Raw genomic sequence first — 26,037 nt, 5'->3', positions numbered from 1 at the left:
CCTCGAGCGCTGTGGTAAGGCTCTCTCTCAACTCCTGGACAGAGTTCTTCAGTTGGGTCCTGCGCTGGTTGATCTGGTCCTGTAGAAGCTCTGTGTCTGGGCTGGAGGTGGTGTAGCTGGGATGCTGCTCCTTTAGCTCAGTAACTCATTCCTCTAACAGAGCCAGCCTGTCTTTCAGTAGCCTGATGCTGGTGCTTCTCTCTCTCGCTCTCCCTGCTTCTTTCTCTATCTCACTCTCTACTTTCTCTCTCTTTCTTTCCAGCATTCTGTGAGGAGGGGTGTAGGAGCGGAGGTACCTGTGTGTCGCCCAACACCTGTGTCTGCCCCTCAGGCTTTACGGGACTCTACTGTGAGACAGGTATGACTGTAGTAGCACACTGTAAAAATATATATGTATGTTGATTGAACATGCAATTGTATGGCAACCAGCTGCAATAGGATTGTGAGTTTGCTCAACAAAATAGTAGTGACTTTGATTCAACGTACGACTGTAAGTGTAAGGCAACCAGCTGCAATAGGTTTGTGAGTTTGCTCAACATGTGGCCATATAGCTGAACCTACATACATTCTCAAGTTGAATTGTATGTTCACTCAACTTTGAATTTTAGGTTGAGTGAACATGGAATTCAGTTTAAGAATCAAGTCTACCTTATTTGCATATTTCCCAGAGTGCCTTGCATTTATAGTGAATTGTAGTTACCATTTGTTAGCAACAGAGACATCGTTTTTGTATGGTTTTCAAAGTGATTGTTATCTTTAAACTCTATATGACAATACATTACATACACAGTGTACAAAACCTTAGGAACACCTTCCTAATATTGACTTGCACCCCCTATTGCCATCAGAACAGCCTCAATTTGATGGAACATGGACTCTACAAGGTGTCGAAAGCATTCCTCAGAGATGCTGGCTCATGTTGACTCCATTGCTTCCCGAGTGGCACAGCGGTCTAAGGCACTGCATCTCAGTGCTAGTGGCGTCACTACAGACCCTGGTTCCCGGGCTGTATCACAACCGGCCGTGATCGGGAGTCCCATAGGGCGGTGCTGTTCTTGACATACCAAACTGTGCGCCTGGCACCTACTACCATACCCGTTTCAAAGGCACTTAAATCGTTTGTCTTGCCCATTCACCCTCTGAATGGCAAACATACACAATCCATCTCAATTGTCTAAAGGCTTAAAAATCCTTCTTTAACCTGTCTCCTCCCCTTCATCTACACTGATTGGATTTAACAAATGACATCAATAAGGGATCATGGATTCACCTGGTCAGTATTTCATGGAAATGTGTTCCTAATGTTTTTTACACTCAGTGTATATCAAAAGGCCTTTATTTAAGGGCCTAGTTACACCCTAGCAAAGGGGTCTTGAACAAGCCACATCAAGCCTACAAGTCACATTATGCTGGCTTGCAAAGTGATGTGTAATTCATATTGGAGTGAGGATATCCAACAATTTGAACTTTTAATCACCTGCAACCTGCATTCACTGCTGTCGTTTTTGAACGACTCTTTTTACTGACTCATGATTCATGATTCATTTTTCAGAGCGACTTGTTCACTTTAGTCATTCGTTTCACCTGCTGGCCGAAATAAATTCTACAGCAGGATTAATACGTGCTTCTCCAGCTCAGTGGCTCTGGAGATGTGCTCCGACCAGCAACTGCGTATTATGTGCACAATGGAAAATAGTAGATCATGCTGCAGGCAGAATAGAGAAGAAAAAGACATGTTTAGAACTGATAATTGATCGCATGGTGCAAGAATTAATGCAATTAATTGAATATTGAATGTTATGTGGACACAGCTTGGTAGAACCCAAACATACCCAGCCTCTGCTCAACAAACGCGAACTTGAGAATGAATCGTTTGGGGGGGCTGCAGTTCGACACTGTGCATATCACTCTCACGGCAGTCATGTAGTGGAAGAATGAGAGAAGTTGATACTCGCGACTGGTGACTGGCTGGTGTGGGAGCACAGCGTGATGACTAAATCATGATTTATGACATTGTTTGGATGACTGACCATTTGTGACCAACCGCCTTAATTCAGTCTTATGTAACAACATTTGAAATTGTGTTTTTTACATTGGATAAAAGCAGAGACACAGAGCTACAACATGGTATATCATACACTGCATTTGAGGAACAATGGGAAAGTAATTCTGCTATGAAAGTTGATAAACTTGGAACCCTGCTTTTGAGAAAATGGCCCTTGAAAGTTTTGGTACCTACTGGAGAGCTCTTCTTTGTCTACACACATTCAGCATTGTTCATACACTCTTAAGCCAGCCCCAGCCATCTCTTTAAGGATTCAGAGCAGGCTGTATTCCAACCGGCTGTGATTGGGAGTCCCATAGGGCGGCGCACAATTGGCCCAGATTTGGCCGGGGTAGGCCGTCATTGTAAATAAGATTTTGTTCTTAACTGACTTGCCTAGTTAAATAAATAAAACATATTTAAATTTCATTAATGTAAATGCCAGAAGTTTGATTTTAAAATATATATTTTATTTATATTCTGGCTTCTCAATCCAAAATTGACATTACGGTAATTTCTGAAACTTATTTGAATAATTGTATGCTGAATTCTGTGTCTCTCTCTGGTTATAATGTTTAAAGATTGGACAGAATTGACAGAGGTGGGGGTGTTGCCATATTTACAAAGGACAATTTAAATATTTCTTTATCTCTTGCTACCTCTGTCCTTAAGCAGTTTGATTGTCTCGTTCTTAATGTGGGCATTGGTCATATTAACCAGCTGGCACTAATAGGAGTGTATTGCCCTCCCTCTGCTCCCTTATTTGCTCTTAACAATTTATCTGAATCACTATCTAAATATGGCAAATCTGAACTATTAATTAAGAGGGATTTTAATATTGATTGGAGGATGCCAGTGTTTGATACGCTGAAAGACATTTGCCCTGAAATAAACCTGTCTCAGCTGATAACTGAGCCTACACGGCCGAATCCTAAAGATCCATCCATCTACCCTGATTGATTTTGACAAATACTCCAGATAAATACAGTATGTTGCTAGTGGGGTTTTCCCAATGGATTTTTGACCATTACCCAGTTATCGGTGTCAGAGATGTGAAAATGCATAAATCTAAGCCTCGCTCTTGCTGCGGGTGATTCTTTGATCCATGACACCATACTGTAAACATCTGGCCCTTCTTTGGGACATTGTGTTAACAAACCTCCAAACGAGCTTCGATGCCATACAACACTCCTTCCGTGGCCTACAACTGCTCTTAAATGCAAGTAAAACTAAATGCATGCTCTTCAACCGATCGCTGCCCGCGCCCGCCCGCCTAGCATCACTACTCGGTACGGTTCTGAATTAGAATATGTGGGAAACTATAAATACCTAGCTGTCTGGCTTGACTGTAATCTCTCCTTCCAGACTCATATTAAACATCTCCAATCCAAAATTAAATCTACAATCGGCTTCCTATTTCACAACAAAGCCTCCTTCACTCATGCTGCTAAACATACCCTTGTAAAACTGACTCTCCTGACGATCCTTGACTTCGGCAATGTAATTTACAAAATAGTCTCCAACACTCTACTCAGGAAATTGGATGCAGTCTATCACAGTGCCATCCGTTTTGTCACCAAAGCCCCATATACTACCCACCATTGTGACCTGTATGCTCTCGTTGGCTGGTCCTCGCAATACATTCACCGCCAAACCCACTGGCTCCAGGTCATCTATAAGTCTTTGCTAGGTAAAGCTCCGCCTTATCTCAGCTCACTGGTCACCATAGCAACACCCACCCGTAGCACGCGCTCCAGCAGGTATATTTCACTGGTTGTCCCCAAAGCCAACACCTTCTTTGGCTGCCTTTCCTTCCAGTTCTCTGCTGCCAATGACTGGAACGAATTGCAAAAATCACTGAAGTTGGAGATTTATATCTCCCTCACTAACTTCAAGCAGCTTACCGATTGCTGCAGCTGTACACAGCCCATCTGTAAATAGCCCATCCAACCTACCACCTACCTCATCCCCATATTTGTTTTGTTTTTTCTGCTCTTTTGCACACCAGTATTTCTACTTGCACATCCTCATCTGCACATCTATTACTCCAGTGTCAATTGTTAAATTGTAATTACTTCGTCACTATGGCCTATTTATTGCCTTACCTCCTTACTTAATTTGCACACACTGTATACATATTTTCTATTTTGTTATTGACTGTATGTTTGTTTATCCCATGTTGTAACTCTGTGTTGTTGTTTTTGTCGCACTGCTTTGCTTTACCTTGGCCAGGTCGCAGTTGTAAATGAGCACTTGTTCTCAACTGGCCTACCTGGTTAAATAAAGGTCAAATAAATAAAAGATGTAATGTCATCACTGTGAGGAACTTTGAAAAATCTTGTGAACATTTTTTTTTGTACATGATCTTTATTTTAGTGACCTTGATTGTATCTCAGCTATCCCTGAACCTGATTTTAGCTTTAAGCTTTTTTGTACATTTCTAGTTTTTTTGCAAATGTCTTCAATACTCTTGTAGATAATCATGCCCCCTTAAAAACCCGGAGAGTTTTTCGAATGCCTGGTTCATTCCTGAATCATCCTAAGTCATTCATCAGGGAAATGTTGCCTGGGTCAAGGCCAGGAACACAGGTTTATGCCTAGATTGGCAATCTGAGGAATCAATGTAGAAGACTGATCAAAAAGGCTAAATCGTATTATTATGTAACCACTCTTTCTGATTTTAAGGGGAACCCGGCTAAATTCTGGAAAACTGTAAGGGTTGCACTTCCTCCTCTCTGCCCCAACAAATCAATTCAGCTTCTGGCCCCAAGGACAAAAATGACATTGATGAATTTAATCCACATTTTATTTCACTGGGCGACCTTTTTGAAAGAGCGTCTAACCCTTCTCTAATAGTGGTCTAAACGCCGATTTGGGAATTTTGCAGATTGACTCGGAAAATGGTATTGAGGTTTTTGCATTTTGGCAATTCAAAAGAAAAATAAGTACTTGATGCCTTAATTGCTATAGATACCAAGAAATCCACAGGGTCTGCTCAAGTGTGCTGCCCCCTCATTTGCTGGCTGAGTAACCCATATCTTAAATCTAACATTGTTATCAGGAAATATTCCTAACGAATGGAAAACAGTTTATGTGCTGCCACTCCATAAGGTTTAGGCCAGGACACAGCACTATCACAGAAACTATTGTGCTGCCTTGTTTGTGGACCTGTCAAAAGCGCTTGATACTGTTGATCATGCAATGGCCTGGTCTCTGACACCTGTTTTATGATTATCTGTTGAAGCATTATCGATACCAGGACCTGTTCTTTTCACTATTTATATAAATGCTATTGAACAATCTGTAAAAAAATAAATAATTCTATGTATATGCAGATGATACTATTATGTATGCAATTACCCCGACTGCTGACCTGGCTGTGACAAGGCTACAGTCCGATTTTGCAGGAAGCCCTTACTTATTTTAAAACTCGTGTTTACGGTCACCTGAACACGTTGTTTTCAAGTTCTCATAAGATTGTATCAGATGGATTCCATATTCACTCATCGGATGGTTCTGTAATCGAACAGGTCCCTGCATACAAATACCTTGGTATTTGGATTGATAATGATTTATTGTTTAAAAAACATGAGCTTGTTTAAGAAACTAAGATTTATATATATATATTTTTTTTACAGAAACAGATCTTGTGTCTCTCTAGTCAGCAGGAGGCAGATTGTGCAGTCAACCTTTCTATCGGTTCTTGATTATGGTGATACTATTTATCAAAGTGCAGGAGACAGTTTTATTACTCATCACTGTATTCTTTACCGAAAGGTTTGCTGGACCTCTTTGAAGTCACGTAGATCACATCATTATGCCCTTTTTTGTTTGAAAAGCCCTGCTCCACAAGCTACCGACTTACCTAACTTCACTGTTAATAAGAATCGATCGACAAGTTATCAAACCTGTTGGTTGGTTAACTCTGGAGACTCCTTTGGTGTTCATGGCTATGTTATCAATGGATGAGCTGACCTCACGAAGGAAGTCCCCCATTACCATTCTTACCTGCACACGGGCTTAATCATGATTCATGACCTCTACCAATTTTCCTACTGAGTGGAGGGTTCTGTTCACACCAGAACCACCTGGCCTTTCAGCATAAAGTACCCACTAGGGAATGTTGCCGGGCAAGGTGCGAAAACATACTTGATAAATAAATGCTTGATAAATAGTGTCTAAACTATTGTAAAGTATTAATTGCATAAAGAAATATTCATGGGAATATATAAATAAATAAAAATAACAACAATAGTTATTTGTTTAGATAGTCAAGTCTATTTTTTGGATGATTCTACAAAGTCCTAGAAAAAACATAGGCCTATAGCCTATTTTTGTTTCCCTTACAAGAAAAACATTACAGTGTAATCCATTTGATCAACTTTATTTGTTATTTCTTTTGACTAAGTAGAAACAACAAAGATGATGATAATAAATAATAATAATATAACCAGCCAGGTGTGCAGGTGACATTTTTTGCTGTATTCCTCAGCAAAATAACCAGTGCATGAACAATTGTAAAGGGTTAATTGCATAAAGAAATATGAGTGGACATATATTCATGACAAGATATAAAAACAGTTATTGGTTGATCGTATCAGACACTGTATTGTAACCTTATACCTGTGCCTTTACACATGAATCAATCGTGTCTTCTCTTTATGCTTCGGGTCCACTGTTAGCACACAGCTTCAACAAATCGGTTGCACTGCACACCGTTTTCATGGGCCTTGTTTCGTGTGCACCTGTCGACTTGACATTGTGTCTTGGCGGCCTGAATGGCGGCTGTAGCTTCTTTCTTGGCGTGCATGTGGTTCTCACGAAGCTCACGTGCCAGATCCAGTGGGATGCATGGCGCTGAGGATGCAAACACTCTTAAATAAAACAGTCCTGTAACAGCTTATTTTTACAAAGTAAAACGTAAACGAGAATGTTATCAACCTGCAAGGCGCGAGGTGAAATTGTTCAAATGAGCGCCATGCTGATAAATAGGCATAACACAAACTCATCATTACAGTATTGTTGTTCTAAATTAAATGAACGTCTTTACCCTCCTTATCACTCAGTTAGGCCTAATTGAATTCAATTGTGAAGTAAGGTGTCCAATTATCACCCATTCATCCATTTGTCATTCATTCAGTGAGGAGAGAGAGACGCATTAGCGCCTTGCTGTGTAACAACGTCCTACAGCACATTGTCTTGGCGGATTAAGTTATTAATAGGTGTGAAAAAAAACAGGTAAAAAGGCTCAATACTTTAATGTTTGTGATTTCAATATTCTGACAAATGAGCAGTGTAAAATATAAACATTAAGGAAAAGTCAGGGTTGGAGCAGGACATAGTTTTTTGGGGGGGGGGCAGATTAGAATTGATTTACAAGATCAAATGTCAGTGGCCAGTGGCGTTTCTAGTGTTAATTAGAGTAGAGTGTGTGTGTTAGCCACCAGTAGTTACAATCTAAGTGCCTATGTTCAGAAATGGGCAGACCAGCATGAGCCCTTGGTCCTAGGATGGCAACATGAGTGGGAAACATGTTTGCTAAAAACATCTGTTTAAATGCTAAGCGATCTTCCATGCCTGGTTTGGTAAGATTATCAAAGTAGGCTGTATGATTTTGACTTATTAGGATCCCCATTAGCCGACGCCAATTGTGACAACTAGTCTTACTGGGGTTCGACACAATGAAAAAGACATTACAGACAAAATAAAAGAGTTTACAATTTACATACATTAAAAAACATTGACATGAAGTGTGTGTGTGTGTGCACCTATCAGTTACACATACAGAAGACATCAAAACTTGGAAATAACACATATAGAATCATGTAGTAACCAAAAAAGTGTTAAACAAATGAAAATATATTTTATATTTGAGATTCTTCAAAGTAGCCACCCTTTGCCTTGATGACAGCGTTGCACACTCTTGGCATTCTCTCAACCAGCTTCATAATGTAGTCACATGAATGCATTTCAATTAACAAGTGTGCCTTGTTAAAAGTTAATTTGTGGAATTTCTTTCCTTATTGCGTTTCAGAAAATCAGTTGTGTTGTGACAAGGTAGGGGTGGTATACAGAAAATAGCCCTATTTGGTAAAAGACCAAGTCCATATTATGGCAAGAAGAGATCAAATAAGCAAAGAGAAATGACAGCATCATTACTTTAAGACATGAAGGTCAGTCAATCCGGAACATTTCAAGAACTTTGAAAGTATCTTCAAGTGCAGTTGCAAAAATCATCAAGCGCTATGATGAAACTGCCTCTCATGAGGACCGCCACAGGAAAGGAAGACCCAGAGTTACCTCTACTGCAGAGGATAAGTTAGACTTACCAGCCTCAGAAATTGCAGCCCAAATAAATTCTTCACAGAGTTCAAGTAACAGACACATTTCAACATCAACTGTTCAGAGGAGACTGTGTGAATCAGGCCTTCATGGTCGATTGCTGCAAAGAAACTCTACTAAAGGACACCAATAAGAAGAAGTGACTTGTTTGGGCCAAGAAACACGAGCAAAGGACATTAGACCGGCAGAAATCTGTCCTTTGGTCTGGTGAGTCCAAATTTGAGATTTTTGGTTCCAACCACTGTGTCTTTGTGAGATGCAAAGTAGGTGAACGGATGATCTCCCCTTTTGTAGTTCCCACTATAAAGCATGGAGGAGGAGGTGTGATGTTGTGGGGGTGCTTTGCTGGTGACACTGTCGGTGGTTTATTTAGAATTCAAGGCACACTTAACCAACATGGCTACCACAGCATTCTGCAGCGATACGCCATCCCATCTGGTTTGTGCTTAGTGGGACTATAATTTGTTTGTCAATAGGACAATGACCCAACACACCTCCTGGCTATGTTAGGGCAATTGACCAAGAAGGAAAGTTATGGAGTGCTGCATCAGATGACCTGGCCTCCACAATCACCCGACCTCAACCCAATTGAGATTGTTTGGGATGAGTTTATATTTGTATTTATTATGGATCCCCATTAGCTGCTGCCAAAGCAGCAGCTACTCTTCCTGGGGTCCAGCAAAATTAAGGCAGTTTATACAATTTTCAAGGTGCGACAAAACTAGGGCCTGTAGGCCTACCATGTTGATAGTCTTGTTAAGAAGGCAGAGCATCGCTTTATTATAGACAGACTTCTCCCCGTCTTAGCTACTACTGCATCAATATGTTTTGACCATGACAGTTTACTAGTGTTACTCCAAGCAGTTTAGTCATCTCAACTTGCTCAATTTCCACATTATTTCTTACAAGATTTAGTTGATGTTTAGGGTTTAGTGAGTGTTTGACAGGTCATCCCTGTTGCTCAGTTGGTAGAACATGGTGTTTGCAATGCCAGCATGGTGTGTGCAACGCCAGGGTTGTGGGTTCGTTTTCCACGGGGGGCCAGTACAAAAAAAAGAACAAGAAAAAAAATGCATGAAATGAAATGTATGCATTCACTACTGTAAGTTGCTCTGGATAAGTGTGTCTGCTAAATTACTAAAATGTAAATACAATGCTTTTAGTTTTAGAAATATTTAGGGCTAACTTATTCCTTGCCACCCACTAAAGGTATGTGGATACCTGCTCGTCCACTAATTTGAAGGGGTGTCCACATGCTTTTGTATATATTGTGTGTGTGTGTATATTGTCACGTCTGCTCCTGCTCTTCCCTCCCCTGGCTGCCCTGCATCACGCACTCCTGTCATCAATTACGCACACCTGCCTTCCCTCTTCACACGCTTCAGCGATATTGGACTCACCTGGACTCATCATCTGGTTATTACCTCCCCTATATTTGTCAGTTTCCCTGCTCTGTTCCCTGCTGATGCATTGATTGTTTTTTGTCTTTGTTTTCTTGTATGCTGACGCTGTTCCTGTCTCGTTCCATGTCCGTTATTTTTTAAATATTTTACTCCCCGTACCTGCTTTGTCTCTCCAGCGTCAACTCATGTGACAGAAGGCATCAGCCTTCACACGAAGCATCGGGGAGTACTGGCGTTTCAGTTGGTATGGTGGCATCGGCTCTAGGCCGCCACCGTTGGAACCGGAGGGGCCTAGCCAGCTCGTTGGACTTCCACGCCCTAGCTGGCTCAAGGGGTTTCCTTGCCCCGGTTGGCTCGGATGGCGCCCATCCCACGTCGGGCCTCAGCCAGATCGTCAGTTCTTGTTCGCCCAGCCGGTCCAGGACTTTTTTTTGTGTTTTTTGTTTTGTTGGAGACGTCAGGGTGGATTCCGCCGCCGATGGAACCGGGGTTGCCTAAGCCAGCACGTCGGGCTTTCACACCCTGGCTGGCTCGAGAGGTTTCCTTGCCTCGGTTGGCTCGGCAGCTTCCCATCCCATGTCACTCTCCACCGGATCATCGGGCTCTCTCGCTGCAGCAGGATCGACAGGCGTCTTGCCTCAGTCGGATTGTCTGGCTTCCATGCCTCAGCCGGCTCGCCAGGCTCTCACGCTCCTGCCGGTTCATTGGGTTCCCACACCACTAACCGGCTTGCCCAGCGCCCATGTCTCGGCCGGTTCGCCCAGGTGGGACGCCGGATGGCGCCCCTAGAGGGGGGGGGGGTACTGTCACGTCTGCTCCCGCTCTTCCCTCCCCTGGCACTTGAGGGCGCCAGGCTGCCCTGCATCACGCACTCCTGCCATCAATTACACACACCTGCCTTCCCTCATCACGCGCTTCAGCGATATTGGACTCACCTGGACACACTTATCATCTGTTTATTACCTCCCCTATATTTGTCAGTTTCCCTGCTCTGTTCTCTGCTGATGCATTGATTGTTTTTTTTGTCTTTGTTTTCTTGTATGCTGACGCTGTTCCTGTCTCGTTCCATGTCCATTATTCATTAAATGTTTTACTCCCCGTACCTGCTTCATCTCTCCAGCGTCAACTCATGTGACATATATACAGTATATATTTCCTGAGCTTTCTTATATCTCCTAAACATAGGACAAACACTTCAAAACATTGTTTCTTATGATTTATTTTTTGCAATTGTTGAATGTGTTATTCAATGAGTTTCTCTGGGCTATAGTAGTAAAGGTCAAATTCAATGTTATCAAAATAAATTATATACTTAAAATTCTGAATCAAATAGCTAAACGATCTGTAGTATAACCATTTAAAACAATTCCGTATGTCAGCTTAGAGCCCCTCCAATAGCTTAAACTTTTAAGAATTAAGAGTTCTATTAGCTTTTCAATGACTTTCCACTGATGCTGCATTAATTCACTTTGCTGTGTGATACAATTTACTAAGAACCTCTAGGTCAGAGAGCTTTTTTGAGATCATCACGGTCTCATATCATAGGTGTGATTTCCTCCAGAATCATAGGATCTCTAAAACATCACCTCCACTGTCCAGTTAGGCAGAGTCAGGTTGCCTACTTCTTCCTGCTGGTTATCATCAGCTGGGGAGAGGAAGCCGCAGGGTCTTAACATGTCACAGTGGAGGGTTCTTTCTGGCCCTCTCTCAAACCTCACCACAAACACTGGGATGTCATCTGATATCTTCCGCTCCACAATGTGCACTTCAGACTCCCAGTGATCAGAAAACTTGTGTTTCCCCAGAATGCACTTCTTCCTGATGAGCACTCTGTCACCTTCAGTGATTGTAGATGCTATCACTTTTTTGCAGTGGCGACCCGTCATTCAGGGCAGGCGGGGCATTTTTGGGCTTGTCGGTTTTGCATATTATTTTGGCATTAATACTTGTCACATATCAGTTTGCAAACAATGTAAAAAAATATATATATATAATTTGTCTCTTTTTTGTTTTCTTGAGTAAGGCAGCTCCTAAATGCAGGTCTTTCAGCCTAGCTAAGTGCTTTCTGTGGTGGTGGGGCAAGCCAGAAGAAAATATGGAGCGTTGCGCCATGATTGGCTCAGTGTTCAATCACTCATGGGGACACTACGTCACGACCAAGTCTAAGGTTAGACCTTGAAAATTCTAGCCCCTTGGATGCTGCCATAGAGTTACATTAGAAGTGCCCATCCAAGAATGCTCAAGGTCATTGGCCACAGATAAAATGACGTCAAATCACGTTATATGTACAGTAGCTTTGATTGGTCAAAATCTTAGCTAGCGGTCATCATGAATGAAGTCGACAATCTACTGGCGAACCCTTTTTAATCCTTGTCATATGAAGAGAAATAAGGAAGATAAAATGTATCAGCGCTCATCGGCCATTGGACATAAACATTACACAAGTTGGAAATCGCAAATTCAACAATGAGGGGTATATAAACATTATAAACATTCAACATTGGCCATGCTGGCAATGAAGCATGATTTGTGCCGCGCTCAAAACACTGTTAACTCGGAACTGCGAAAACTTGACCTCAGTGAGTTCAAGACAACTGGGAAGTCAGGAATAAACTAGCTCCGACTGGGAAAATACGTTTTGAACGGTCATCCAAATTGTAAATTCGTCCTCTTTCTGGAGCTATAACCTGAAGATCAATGGTGTCATCTTGTTTTTTTCCGAGTTGTTTTGAAAGCACCATAAATCCAGAGAATGCCAGACTTTGATGACAAAATTTGCCCACAAAGGACCACCATGCCACCTTCCTGTTCAAGTGAGCACAGCACAACAAGGTGAGTCTAAAAATGTATTGTATGCTGCTGCATAAATGATATAATATGCCAGGGAGATATGTATACTCTAGCTAAGAAAGTAATACTAAGTGTATGTTGTGTAGTAAGATGTTAGTAGCCCATGTGCCTCACCCTAATAATTTTGTCTATTTAACCCTCTTAATTTCATCCAAACTGTTCTGACTTGATGGTGCACATGTAGCCTATAACCTGTTTTAGATCAATTTTATAATTGAATATTGTAAGAGCTTTCATTGTCTGCTTATATGCCCTCTGTATCGGCTGTCGTATAGAGGGGACCAAAGCTCAGCGTGTTGAGTGCTCATGATGAAATGTATTAACTCAAAAACACTAATGACAAAATAACAAACGGAACACGATCAACTTACAGTTAGTTCTGTCAGGTACAGAGACTAAACAGAATGCAACTGCCCACAAACACAGGTGGAAAAAACCCTACTTAAATATGATCTCCAATTAGAGGCAACGAGGACCAGCTGCCTCCAATTGGAGATCAACCCAAAAAAAAACAACATAGAAATCGAAAAACTAGAAAACCACCCAAAACACCCCCTGTTACGCCCTGACCTACTCTACTATAGAAAATGACATCTTACAAGGGTCAGGACCTGACAGTACCCCCCCCCCCCAAAGGTGCAGACTCCGAATGCAAAAAAAAAAGGGAGGGTAGGGAGGGTGACAATTGTCTATGGCGGTTCCAGTGCAGTACCCAGAACCTTACCATCCAGCAGATCCTCCAGCAGCGGAGTTGGCTCCGGTACGGGGCGTAACCCCCGCTCCGCCCGCAGATCCCTCTGCTTCTGTACCACCGGACTGTAGATCATCGCCAGAGGTTCCGGGCTGCAGGCCGCCGGAGGTTCCGGGCTGCAGGCCGCCGGAGGTTCCGGGCTGCAGGCCGCCGGAGGTTCCGGGCTGCAGGCCGCCGCCGCCGGAGGTTCCGGGCTGCAGGCCGCCGCCACCGCCGGAGGTTCCAGGCTGCAGGCCGCCGCCGCCGGAGACTCCGGGCTGGGTAGTGTCGCCGGAGGCTCCGGACTGGGTACGCGCACTGGAGGTCTGATGCGTGGGACTGACTGGTAACACGCACCTCAGGTCGAGTGCGGGGAGGAGGCACAGGACGTACTGGGCTGTGGGAGCGCACTAGAGGTCTGACGCGTGGGACCGGTACAGGTGGCACCGGGCTGATGACACGCACGTCAGGGCAAGTGCGGAGAGGGGGCACAGGACTTACTGGGATGTAGAAGTGAACTGGAGTGTGAGGAGCAGGCACAGGACGTACTGGGCTGTGGAGGTGCACCGGAGGTCTGATGCGTGGGACCGGTACAGGTGGCACCGGGCTGATGACACGCACCTCAGGGCGAGTGCGAAGAGGAGGCACAGGACGTACCGGGCTGTTGAGCCGTACTGGAGACCTGGTGTGTATAGCCGGTATCACTTGTTCCGGAACTTCCACACACTTCTCAGGATGAGTACGGGGAGCTGACTCAGGTGGCACCAAACTGACGACACGTTCCTTTGGGAAAAACTTGTGCGTCCTCCACCAACTCAATAACTCTCCCATTTCTCCCTTCTCCAAATTTTCCCTCTTCTCCCGGATTGGCTCTGGTTTGCTCCTCGGCTCCGCCGACTGCTCCATGTGCCCCCCCCAAAAAAATGTTATTTGGGTTTCTGTAGCCTCTCGTGCCTCCCTGGCAGGCTTCTATATCTGTCTATTACTTGGCCCCAAGTCCAGTTTACCCTCTCTAGCCTCTCCTTCAGAGACCAGGTATCCATCTCCTCCCGAGCACGCTGCTTGATCCAGTTGTGGTGGGCAGTTCTGTAACGGCTGTCGTAGAGAGGGGACCAAAGCGCAGCGTGTTGAGTGCTCATTATATTTATTAACTCGAAAAACACTAAAGACAAAATAACAAACAGCAAACGAACAGAATACAGTTCTGTCAGGTACAGAGACTAAACAGAAAATAACTGCCCACAAACACAGGTGGGAAAAAGACCTACTTAAATATGATCTCCAATTAGAGGCAACGAGGACCAGCTGCCTCCAATTGGAGATCAACCCAAAAAGAAACAACATAGAAAAACTAGATCTTAAACATAGAAATAGAAAACATATAAAATCACCCAAAACACCCCCTGTCACGCCCTGACCTACTCTACAATAGAAAATGACATCTTACAAGGGTCAGGACGTGACACCCTCTTTATTTATCCTTCTGTTCTGACTTGGTGTACAGGGAGAACATTGTACAAACGGCCCATGTTCTGAATTCTGTCGCTGTACATTTCAAAAGTGCTAAACAAATAGTATTGACCTCCTCCGTCCTAGTTCGCTCATTAATGTCTTAATCAAAATTACGGATTGTCTCTTATACGCTTGTTGTCCCCTTCCAATCACATCTCAATAAGTTGCATGGACTGGGTAAAAAAAAACAGACACTGAATATCCCTTTGAGCATGGTGAAGTTACTAATTACGCTTTGGATGGTGTATCAATACACCCAGTCAATACAAAGATACAGGTGTCCTTCCTAACTCAGTTGCCGGAGAGGAAGTAAACTGCTCAGGGATTTCACCATGAGGTAATTTTAACACAGTTAGAGTTTAATTAATGTGAAAGGAGAAAACTGATGATGGATCAATCACATTGTAGTTACTCCACAATACTAACCGAAATGGCAGAGTGAAAAGAAGGTAGTCTGTACAGAATCAACATATTACAAAACATGGATCATGTTTGAAATAAGGCACTAAAGTAATATTGCAAAAACATTGGCTAAGAAATGAAATCTTTGTCCTGAATACAAAGCATTATGTTTAGGGCAAATCCAACACATCACTGAGCACCACTCTTCATATTTTCAAGCATGGTTGTGGCTGCATCATGTTATGGATATGTTCATGATTGGCAAGGACTAGGGATTTATTTTTAGGATGAAAGTAAACAGAATAGAGCTAAGCACAGGCAAGTTCCTAGAGGAAAACCTGGTTCAGTCTGCTTTCCAACAGCCACTGGGTGACAAATTCACCTTTCAGCAGGACAATAACCTAAAACTCAAGGTTTTCTTACCAAGTTGCTTACAAAGACAACAATGTTCCTGAGTGGCCTAGTTACGGTTTTGACTTAAATTGTCTTGATAATCTATGGCAAGACTTAAATGGCTGTCTAGCAATGATCAACAACTAACTTGATAGAGCTTGATGAGTTTAAATAAGAATAATGGGCAAATATTGTACAATCCTGGTGTTCAAAGCTCTTAGAGACTCACTTAAAAATCACTGCCAAAGGAGATTAACATCTATTGACTCAGGGGTTGAATACTTATCTAATCAAGATTCTGTATATTAGTGTTTTATTTTGCATTAATCTAAAACAAATCTACAAAAATATTGCACTTTGACAGAGTACTATTTTGTGTAGATAGATGAGAAGAAAATTCAATTAAATCAATTTGAATCCCAATTTGTAACACAGCAAAATGTGGAAAAAGTCAAGGGGTGTGAATACTTTCTGAAGGCGCTGTAGATAACTATCGTCCAATTTCCAAATGATTTTGCCATTACAAAGTTTTATAATCTCTGGCCAACTCTCAGCCAATAACTTTTTTAACCTCTCACTCTATTCTTAATGTGTACCAGTCTGGTTTTAGACCTGGACAGAGCACCGTTTCAGCTGCTAGGCTTGTTTCAGATGTGTTCAATTTCTTACATCATAAAAATAATTGTGCTGCCTTATAGACCTTTCCAAGGCCTTCAACACTGCTGACCATCACATTCTCATTCAAAGGTTGACTGAAATAGGCCTGGTTCAGGCTTCTTGTACATTTGTTGCTCCACTAAAAGTTTTGTGATTATGCAACGGGATTTAGAGGTAATTTGTTGTTTAGTACGGTACCCTATGCCACTATTTCATTGCTCCAGAGTAGCGCAAGGGGGACTTAGAGCACTGATTATGCTTTTGGGTCCTACCATGTCTCTAACTGACAATGAATGGGCGACATAAACCTAAATAGAAACTGATAATTGTGCAGGATTATTTTGCTCTTACTGTAGTACTGTAGCCCACTCCCAAACAATCACGTTGTACAGCGTCTAAATGGCGCATTGGTCTAAGACACTGCATAGCAGTGCAAGCTGTGTTGATACAGATGCTGGTTCAATACATGTGCTGGCCTTGACTGGAAGACCCTTAAACTGTAGTTTTTTTGTTTCTCTCCCTCTAAAAACATAAATAATTCTAAATAACAAACTGGCTTTATTTACAAATGGTTAACAATCTCTCACCCTATGTTCAAGAATGGCCTTTTTCTCGCTCATTTTACGTTATTTGAAAATGAAATCATCTCCAAAATATTGTTATTAAAAAAAAGATTATTAATTTAGAATTATATAAAAGCCCAATGGATATTCTCAGAGATATATTATTAACCCTGTTATTAGCAGGACAATATATATTGATCATGGCTCCCGAGTGGCGCACAATGGGATTGCCTTGCAGTTCTCCAGCTGTATCCACTGAAACAACGGTCGGTGCGCAAGCCCCAATGGGTAGCATAGAGCAACACTTTAAGGGGCATTGCACTAATAATGGCGCTGACTAGGGAAATGTTCCCGCTGTTGTTTGTGCCAGTCTGCACGTTCAAACTAAATCAATGTAGCTAATAATGGCATGAAAAATGCCCCTTACATATGAATTCGGAGGGCAGATATTATTAAATATTAAAGCATAGACCTCTCACTAAAGGCATCACTCAAAAGTTATACATAAATACAAACTGGATTTAACGAAAAATGTAATGTAAAGCACACATTTGTAAATCCTAAACTCTAAAAGTAATTGGAAAGGTAGATACAAATTATTGGTGACATTGTGGTTACAATAAAGAATGTAAACAAGATGTAAACAAGATCCTGTGTTTTTATTTACAGTAGGGATGGACAGCTGGTGTCATTTTGAAAACAGGTTTTCAAACCCTTGTAGCTCGACATTGCGACCAAAGATAACCGACGAAATGGACATCGTTTTCATCAAGCCAGCTTCTTTCTATGGTGCTACTGAAGGCCTACGTTCCAGGGTTAGGACCATAACCACGAGAGGACTTGAAAATGAGCCGGAGTTGAGAGGATCACCAAAACTAAAGGTATTTTGGTTTCAGTGCATTTTCTTTAAAAAGAAATGTATATAGCCTATCAATGTGTAGGCATACTGTGTTATAAAATTGATAATTAAATAAAGGTTAAATATTTTTATTTTAATATTGTGTACTAAAAACATGAATGTTTTTTTGCAGAGCATACAAACATGCCGACAACCATCCGTGGAGATCAGTGGACAAAGGGCTGGATAACGGGCCGCACCAAAAAAACGCATGGTTGCCAAGAAAGCAGTTCGTTTCGCTAGATTCTTAAAATGTGTACGCAGCATTTGTGTGTTGGAGTCACTTTTAATTCTTAATTGATCTACCGTTTCTATCATAGGCCACTGTAATCGATGGAGCCCAATATTGCTCATCTGATGAAGGTGCACATGGATCAGATTCAAACTTTGAAGACCGAGATTGAGTCATTGAAGCCAGACCAGCAGAAAGAGAAACATTATCGGTGGGCAGAGATACGGGTGACAGCTGATGCATTGGTCCAGAGCCAGGCGGCAATGGTGGAGAGACAGGCGGAGAATGACGCATTGAAGAGGGCGAGGAATGAGATGGAGTCACAATCCATGCTAGGCACACCTGTGAGCTCTGCCAACAGGTTGAGTCAACATCTGCATTGCTTGCTTTTGGGGGTTTTAGGCTGGGTTTCTGTATAGCACTTTGTGACATCGGCTGATGTAAAAAGAACTTTATAAATAAAGTTGATTGATTGATTGAACATACCTGGTTGGTTCATCACGTCGTCGGTTCACCTTGACATTTCCATTCCTCTTCTGACAACAGAACTTGACCAACTGCTCACCAGGCACAGCAAGGGCCGTATGGACCTTTACGCTGTTCTGCTATAGCCTAATAAACAAATGCAGATGGCTTATATCTTCAAAATGCTTTATTATCCAAATGTAAAAGCATATACTGTACAGTACTGTATTTCTTCATCAGCATTGTTATGCTTTCATTAATAAAATAATGATAAAACTACTCTCAAAATGCCGATGTTTATTTAGTTATGGATCCATAATGAATTACTATGGGAATAAATATCACTAAAGTACAGAAATATTGGAACAAAGTTATCTGCTGAAGGTAAACAAAATGTTGCTTACTGGAAAATACTTTTTCAAACACACACGGTCACGTTGTACAGCGCCATTATGGCTATTAGCAGGGCTATATTTTGGCCTTTATGGGCGGCTCACAATTAGCCCAGTGTTTCTCTACCTCTAAAAACATAAATAAATGTTTTGGCCTTTACAAATATTATATTGGCCTTTATTCAGATTATAATTGCTCACTTTTGTTTTTTTGAAAACGAAATAACCTACAAAACACCGTTATATATTATCAAGTTGATAGCACAGTCATATTGCCGGCACCTACATAAAGCTGAGTTACTCACCATTGTGGGCTATTAGCAGGACAATATACCTTTACCAACACCTCTCTGTATTTTGATAGTTTGTGTATGGGGGCTCCTGAGTGGATGGGGGCTCCCGCAGTGAAAAATGCATTGCTACAGATGCAGGTTGGATACCCATGTCGGCCGCCACCGGGAGACCCATGAGGTGGCTTTTTATGTAATTATTGGTGGAGAGCACGTCATATCTTTCAATATACTGTAGGCCTACCGTAGGCGACATGAGTCTCACTAGTGTTGAGTAATGTCCTGTTAAAAGTGGTGTTGGTCTTATTTATTTAAAGAGCATATTGAAGTTAGAAGAAATAGGACTTGAAGCAATAGCCCACAACTATTTTAGCACCATTTCACGCTGCTCTGAGACAAGCATGGGGACTGTTCTTGATAAATCAATAAGATTTTTATTTTCACTGAATCTTCGTTTGGGTATTGGCCAGACAACAATTATATAATTAGGGTGTAGAAATGCTATACTCTTAGTGTAACCTTTATTTAACTAGGCAAGTCAGTTAAGAACAAATTCTTATTTATAAGGACAGCCTACTCCTTCCTCCCCGTCGGGGAATTGAACACCGATCTTCTGCGTGCCCGCACGACACAGGGATTCTTTATCTTAATAGCCCATTACTGTAGCCTACTTCCGACCATCACGTTGTACAGTGCCATATTTTCCATTACATCCTAACGGAAACCCGCATAGAAATAGAAACTCCATAATATTAATAATATTACTCTAATTAATTAAGCAACATTTCTTAATCAGTCCCATATACTATGTTCTTACAAAAAAAATGTTTTAAATTATCTGGTACAGCCACTATCAAATGCTTCTCAAAGATGCCCTCTGGTGGTCAAACTACTGGCTGTACAGTAACATATCATACATGACGTTAAAGTTCTGGCTCTGTGCTATATGGGATTTGACTGACAGCCATTCTGAGCTTGAGCACTGCGTGCGACAAGAAGATGCCATCCCTCCCGCTAATTGGACAACTTTTGCATATTTACATTTTTTGGAGAGATGCTGTAAATTAAGATGACTCAGTGTCATTCAAGCAAGCCAAACACTTGTGAGTCCAAATGTGTACTTGACCTCTCCATTTCATAAAACTCATATACATTTTCATTGTTTATGATCACTATGTTGGATGTACAGTTACAAGATTAAATGTTGTCATACCCTGGGTTGTTTTGAACAGAATGTGTTAATTGTTAAGAAACTTGCGCTCATGACTCCTTTCTTTGCGCACCAAAATTACAATCCGTTTCTCTGAATTGCGTTGTGAATGCCTAACACTGTAAGATCATATTTTATTAGCTAGTTATATAAGCAATAGAACACTTGTAGTTGTTTCGTTTGGAACACAACCCTGCATCCCCGCCAGCACACAATTACTGTTGTTTACGCAATCACAATCTGGGTCAGATGGGCATGATTTGGGTGCCCATTTTATATATTAGCAGAATCTTTTTTAATAACACACAAACTACAAAAATTAGACTAAGAATGGACAGAGATAGGCCTGCGTGTTCATCTTATATTTATCTAATGAAAAATCAGTGTGTCTTGTTTGCAACGAGACTGTCCCTGTTTGAAAATCATTTAATCTGAGACATGATTAGGAATTTGAGCATGGTACTTTTAAAAGTTAGGCCTAACTTTCCATGACAGACAGTAGACCAACCGACACAGAAAAATGTAAGCTTTAACTGCTGGCTACTCTTCTTCCTTAACCCAATGAGAGTAAGTGTTTCCTTAAATGCTGTCTGGGTTTAAACATCTTCTATTTTACAGAAAGTGAATAGCTTAGTCAATTGATAGTGACAGAATTAGATTACTTCCCAAGTAAAGTCATTTTTTTCCCTCCTCGGCTATAGGTTGTAGCTCAGCCACTGAATGTCAAAGAAACGACACAATGCATTTTTCTTCAAAACCAAGCCCTCTTGTTCTTAGTAAAGTCTAATTAAAATGAAGACGTTGAAATTAATTATGCTAACTTAAATTTGCCTACTTTCAACACCGTGAGCTGTCAATTTCCAATTGATCATTTATTTCAATTGATTATTGAAATAAATGATATACTGAACAAAAATATAAACACAACATGCAACAATTTCAAAGTTACAGTTCATATAAGGAAATCAGTCAATTGAAATAAATTCATTAGGACCTAATCTATGGATTTCACATGACTGGGCAGGGTCACAACCATGGGTGGGCCTGGGAGGGCATAGGCCCACCCACTTGGGAGCCAGGCCTGCCCACTAGGGAGCCAGGCACAGCCAATCAGAATGAGTTTTTTTTACCACAAAATGGCTTTATTATAGACAGAAATACTGCTCAGTTTCAGACAATCCAGCAGGTGAAGAAGCCGGATGTGGGGGTCCTGGGCTGGCGTGGTTACATGTGGTTTGCAGTTGTGAGGCTGGTTGGACATTCTGCCAAATTCTCTGAAATGAAATTGGAGACAGCTTATGGTAGAAAAATTAACATTCAATTATCTGGCTACAGCTTTGGTGTACATTCCTGCAGTCAGCATGCCAATTGCATTCTCCCTCAAAACTTGAGACATCTGTGACAAAACTGCACATTTAAGAGTGGCCTTTTATTGTCCCCAGAACAAAGTGCACCTGTGTAATGACCATGCTGTTTAATCAGCTTCTTGATATGCCACACCTATCAGGTGGAGGGATAATTTGGACAAAGGAGAAATGCTCACTAACGGGGATGGTAACACATTTGTGCACAACATTTGAGAGAAATAATATACGCTTTTTGTGGGTATAGAACATTTCTGGGATCTTATTGATTCTCTGACATGCACTGTCAACTGTGGGACCTTATATAGACAGGTGTGTGCCTTTCCAAATCATGTCCAATCAATTGAATTAACCACAGTTGGACTCCAATCAAGTTGTAGAAACATCAAGGATGATCAATGGTAACAGGATGCACCTGAGCTCAATTTTGAGTCTCATAGCAAAGGGTCTGAATACTTATGTAAATAAGGTATTTTGCAAACATTTCTAAAAACCTGTTTTCGCTTCGTCATGATGGGCTATTGTGTGTTGATTGCAGAGGACATTGTTTTATTTAATCCATTTTAAAATAAGGCTGTAACATAAAAAAATGTGGAAAAAATCAAGGGGTCTGAATACTTTCTGAAGGCACTGTAGGTATATTCCCACCAGTGTAAATGCTTAAAGTGGGCTTTTTTCCTACCAGTTTTTGACTATGGTAACACATTTTACCAGAATGCAGCAGCCACTACTCTTAAACCTTCGGATGCCATAGTGTCCATCGCTTTATCACAGGTGATTAGTTTCAATAATAATAACTGCATCCCGTATCAAAAGGTTGGCTGGTCCTCATTAAAGTCCCGTAGATCAATTCACTATTCCCTTTTTGTTTACAAAGCTCTACTACAGAAGCTTACGACTTACCTAACTTTGTTGTTGAAATATAAAAACATGAGTTACCAAACCTGTTCACAGTGTTGGTTAACTCTCGAGGTTCCTCGGGTCTCGCCAAATTAGGTAAATCCGCCTTCAGTTTTAATGCCCCTCATTTTTGGAATAACCTGCAGAACTCCCTGCATCTTGATTCCCTGGTGTCCGTAGCACAGTTTAGGAATCTGTTGAATTTGTTAAATGAGAATTGCATTTGTTTTGATTAAATGTGAAAATGTATTGTGGTGTTGAAATTGTAGTAAAAAAATATATTTTATGAATTTGTTGTCCTCATGGCCCCATTGAAATGAGACCCATTTCTCAATGGGCTCCCCTGATTAAATAAAAGTTAAATAAATAAAAACGAATCAAGAAAATAATGAATTATGCTGTAGAACTAATGCTATATTTTGTAAAGTTGCATGAATATCACTTAAATCGAAACTATTAGACTTGTACAGTAAATGCATATAAAACATAACTTTTTCTGTTTAAAGATATATATACATATTGACACATTTATTACAAGCCTAACAATATTGTATATTTTGAATCCCAGATACTCATAGTTGCCCTTTGATAACTGCTTTAAAATCATTAAATATGACAGCCTTTCTGTTCTAATAACTCCTTTTGTCTTGTAATAGGCTGTGCGACCATAACATTTCAATAATCATGACGTGTGTTGTATGACTACGTCTACCTCCTGATTTGGCTCACTTGAACAGGAAGGTGGCACAGCGGCCCTTCTTGTGGGCAAATTGTGTCATCAAACTTTGTCATCAAAGTCTGGCATTCTATGGATTTATGGTGCTTTCAAGACAACTGGGAACTCGGGAAAAAAACAAGATTAAATCATGATGTCAGTGATCTTCAGGTCGGAGCTCTAGAAAGAGGCCCGAGTTCCCATCTTGGAATTCCGAGTTTTTCCAGTTGTCTTGAACTCACTGAAGTCTGAGATTTCCCAGTTTCAAGTTTCCAGTTGTTTTGAACGCGGCATAAGTAATGCTGAATTGACAGCATGGCCAATGTATTCAAACTTTTCTGTCCCATGGTGTTTCATGTGAATGTTTATCCTTTTAAGCTTGGAAAAGAGACCCTTAAACACAGACTTGGACCACACACCCACTCCACTGAATGTAAATGTAAATCTATGGCAGCACCCAAGGGGCTTGAATTTCCGAGCTCTCCCTGTAGATTTTGCTGTGATGTAGTGTCCCCATGAGTGACAGAACACTGAGCCAATCATGGTGCAACTAGAGAACATTACCATCCCCTACGCTCCGTATTTTCCGCTGGCTGCCCCACGACCACAGAAAGCTCTAAACTATGCTGAAACACCTGCATTTTGGAGATGCCATACTCAAGAAAGTAAAAAAGATGTTTGTATGCAGATTTATTAACTCCATTTTTAAAAATGTCACAATAACATGCAAAACAGGCAACCCCCCCCAAAAAAAAATGTATTCAATTTATTTTTGCTAAACAGGTGGGGCTCAAAACATGTGGGGCTTTGCTCCACCTGCCCTGATTGACAGCTCACCACTGATTGTAACAATCAGGAGACAGTTGGGATTGCCTTAAGTGCAAATGCTATAGAATTACATATAGATTAAGTAATTCATATGATCTTTGTGAAAAGATAATGTTGATGACATCAGATATACTGTGTTTCCACCAGACATTGACGAGTGTGCGGAGGTCCTGATCCAGTGCCACATTCACTCCCACTGTGTCAATCTGCCGGGTTGGTACCACTGTGAGTGCAGGAACGGTTTCCATGACAATGGCTCCTACCTGATTGACGGGAGCTCCTGCATCGGTTAGTATGCAGTCATTATATTCCACCTCTGTTGGTCGTCTCCATCTCTACTGCTCCTGTCCATCTTGGTCTTCTGTAGCTCAGTTGGTAAAGCTGTAAATTGCTTGGGATAAAAACTATGTCACACATTACAGGGGAGGGGGAGGGGGCTGTTTACATGGCTATGCAGATTTCTTTTGTGCTGCATGTTGCAGTCTTTTGTTGTGTAGTCTGAATGAATGAATGGAATTTCATTTGCACATCATGAGCACAGCAATAATAAAACATATATAAATAGTAGACACGGACTAACAATCAATGAGACTACAACATTAATGTATATATGAATCAATATCAAATACTGTTTAGTGCATTACAGCAACTGACGTAGGGAATCACATGTGATCCCAATCTCTGTCAGAAGAGCATGATTTCTCCATATAGCTCAGGATGTAGAGATGCATCAATCATGCAGAGATACAATGGTCAGGAATACATCACTAACATCACTAAGGTAAAAATGTACTTTGGCTTGTGAAAGTGTTCACCCCCTTGGCATTTTGTTGCCTTAAAACCTGGAAATAGAATGGATTTTTTGGGGGGTTGTATCATTTGATTTACACAATATGCCTACCACTTTGAAGATGCAAAATATTTTTTATTGGGAAACAAAGGAATAAGACAAAATAACTGAAAACTTGAGCGTGCATACCTATTCACCCCCCAAAGTCAATACTTTGTAGAGCCACCTTTTGCAGCAATTACAGCTGCAAGTCTCTTGGGGTATGTCTCTATAAGCTTGGCACATCTAGCCACTGGGATTTTTGCCTATTCTTCAAGACAAAACTGCTCCAGCTTCTTGAAGTTGGATGGGTTCCGCTGGTGTACAGCAATCTTTAAGTCATACCACAGATTCTCAATTGGATTGAGGTCTGGGCTTTGACTAGGCCATTCCAAGACATTTAAATGTTTCCCCTTAAACTACTCGAGTGTTGATTTAGCAGTATGTTTAGGGTATTTGTCCTGCTGGAAGATGAACCTCCGTCCAAGTCTCAAATCTCTGGAAGACTGAAACAGGTTTCCCTCAAGAATTTCCCGGTATTTAGCGCCATCCATCATTCTTTCAATTCTGACCAGTTTCCCATTCCCTGCCGATGAAAAACATCCCCACATCATGATGCTGCCACCACCATGCTTCACTGTGGGATGGTGTTCTCTGGGTGATGGGATGGTGTTCTCTGGGTGTTGGATTTGCGTCAGACAACGTTTTCCTTAATGGCCAAAAAGCTCAAATTTAGTCTCATCTGACCAGAGTACTTTCTTCCATATGTTTGGGGAGTGTCGCACATGCCTTTTGGCGAACACCAAACGTGTTTGCTTGTTTTTTTCTTTAAGCAATGGCTTTTTTCTGGCCACACTTCTGTGAAGTGTACGACTTAAAGCGGTCCTATGGACAAATACTCCAATCTCTGCTGTGGAGCTTTGCAGCTCCTTCAGGGTTATCTTTGGTCTCTTTTTTACGTCTCTGATTAATGCCCTCCTTGCCTGGTCCATGAGTTTCGGTTGGCGGCTCTCTCTTG

The 26,037-nt window shown here is 41.4% G+C and overlaps 1 protein-coding gene across 1 annotated transcript in view; it reads left to right on the top strand.

Annotated features, from left to right (window-relative positions):
* Positions 1–26,037, top strand: part of LOC115167609 (protein kinase C-binding protein NELL1-like) — a 500,899-nt gene that overhangs the window by 459,314 nt on the left and 15,548 nt on the right. The window contains exons 15-16 of the mRNA XM_029722201.1: positions 263–358; positions 24,338–24,478. Coding sequence (XP_029578061.1) covers positions 263–358; positions 24,338–24,478 — 237 coding nt within the window. The remainder of the gene's footprint in view (positions 1–262; positions 359–24,337; positions 24,479–26,037) is intronic.

Source organism: Salmo trutta, chromosome 29 (assembly GCF_901001165.1).
Source record: "Salmo trutta chromosome 29, fSalTru1.1, whole genome shotgun sequence".
NCBI lineage: Eukaryota > Metazoa > Chordata > Actinopteri > Salmoniformes > Salmonidae > Salmo > Salmo trutta.
Note: the sequence above shows the minus strand (reverse complement) of the source record. Positions and strands in the feature narration are given on the sequence as shown.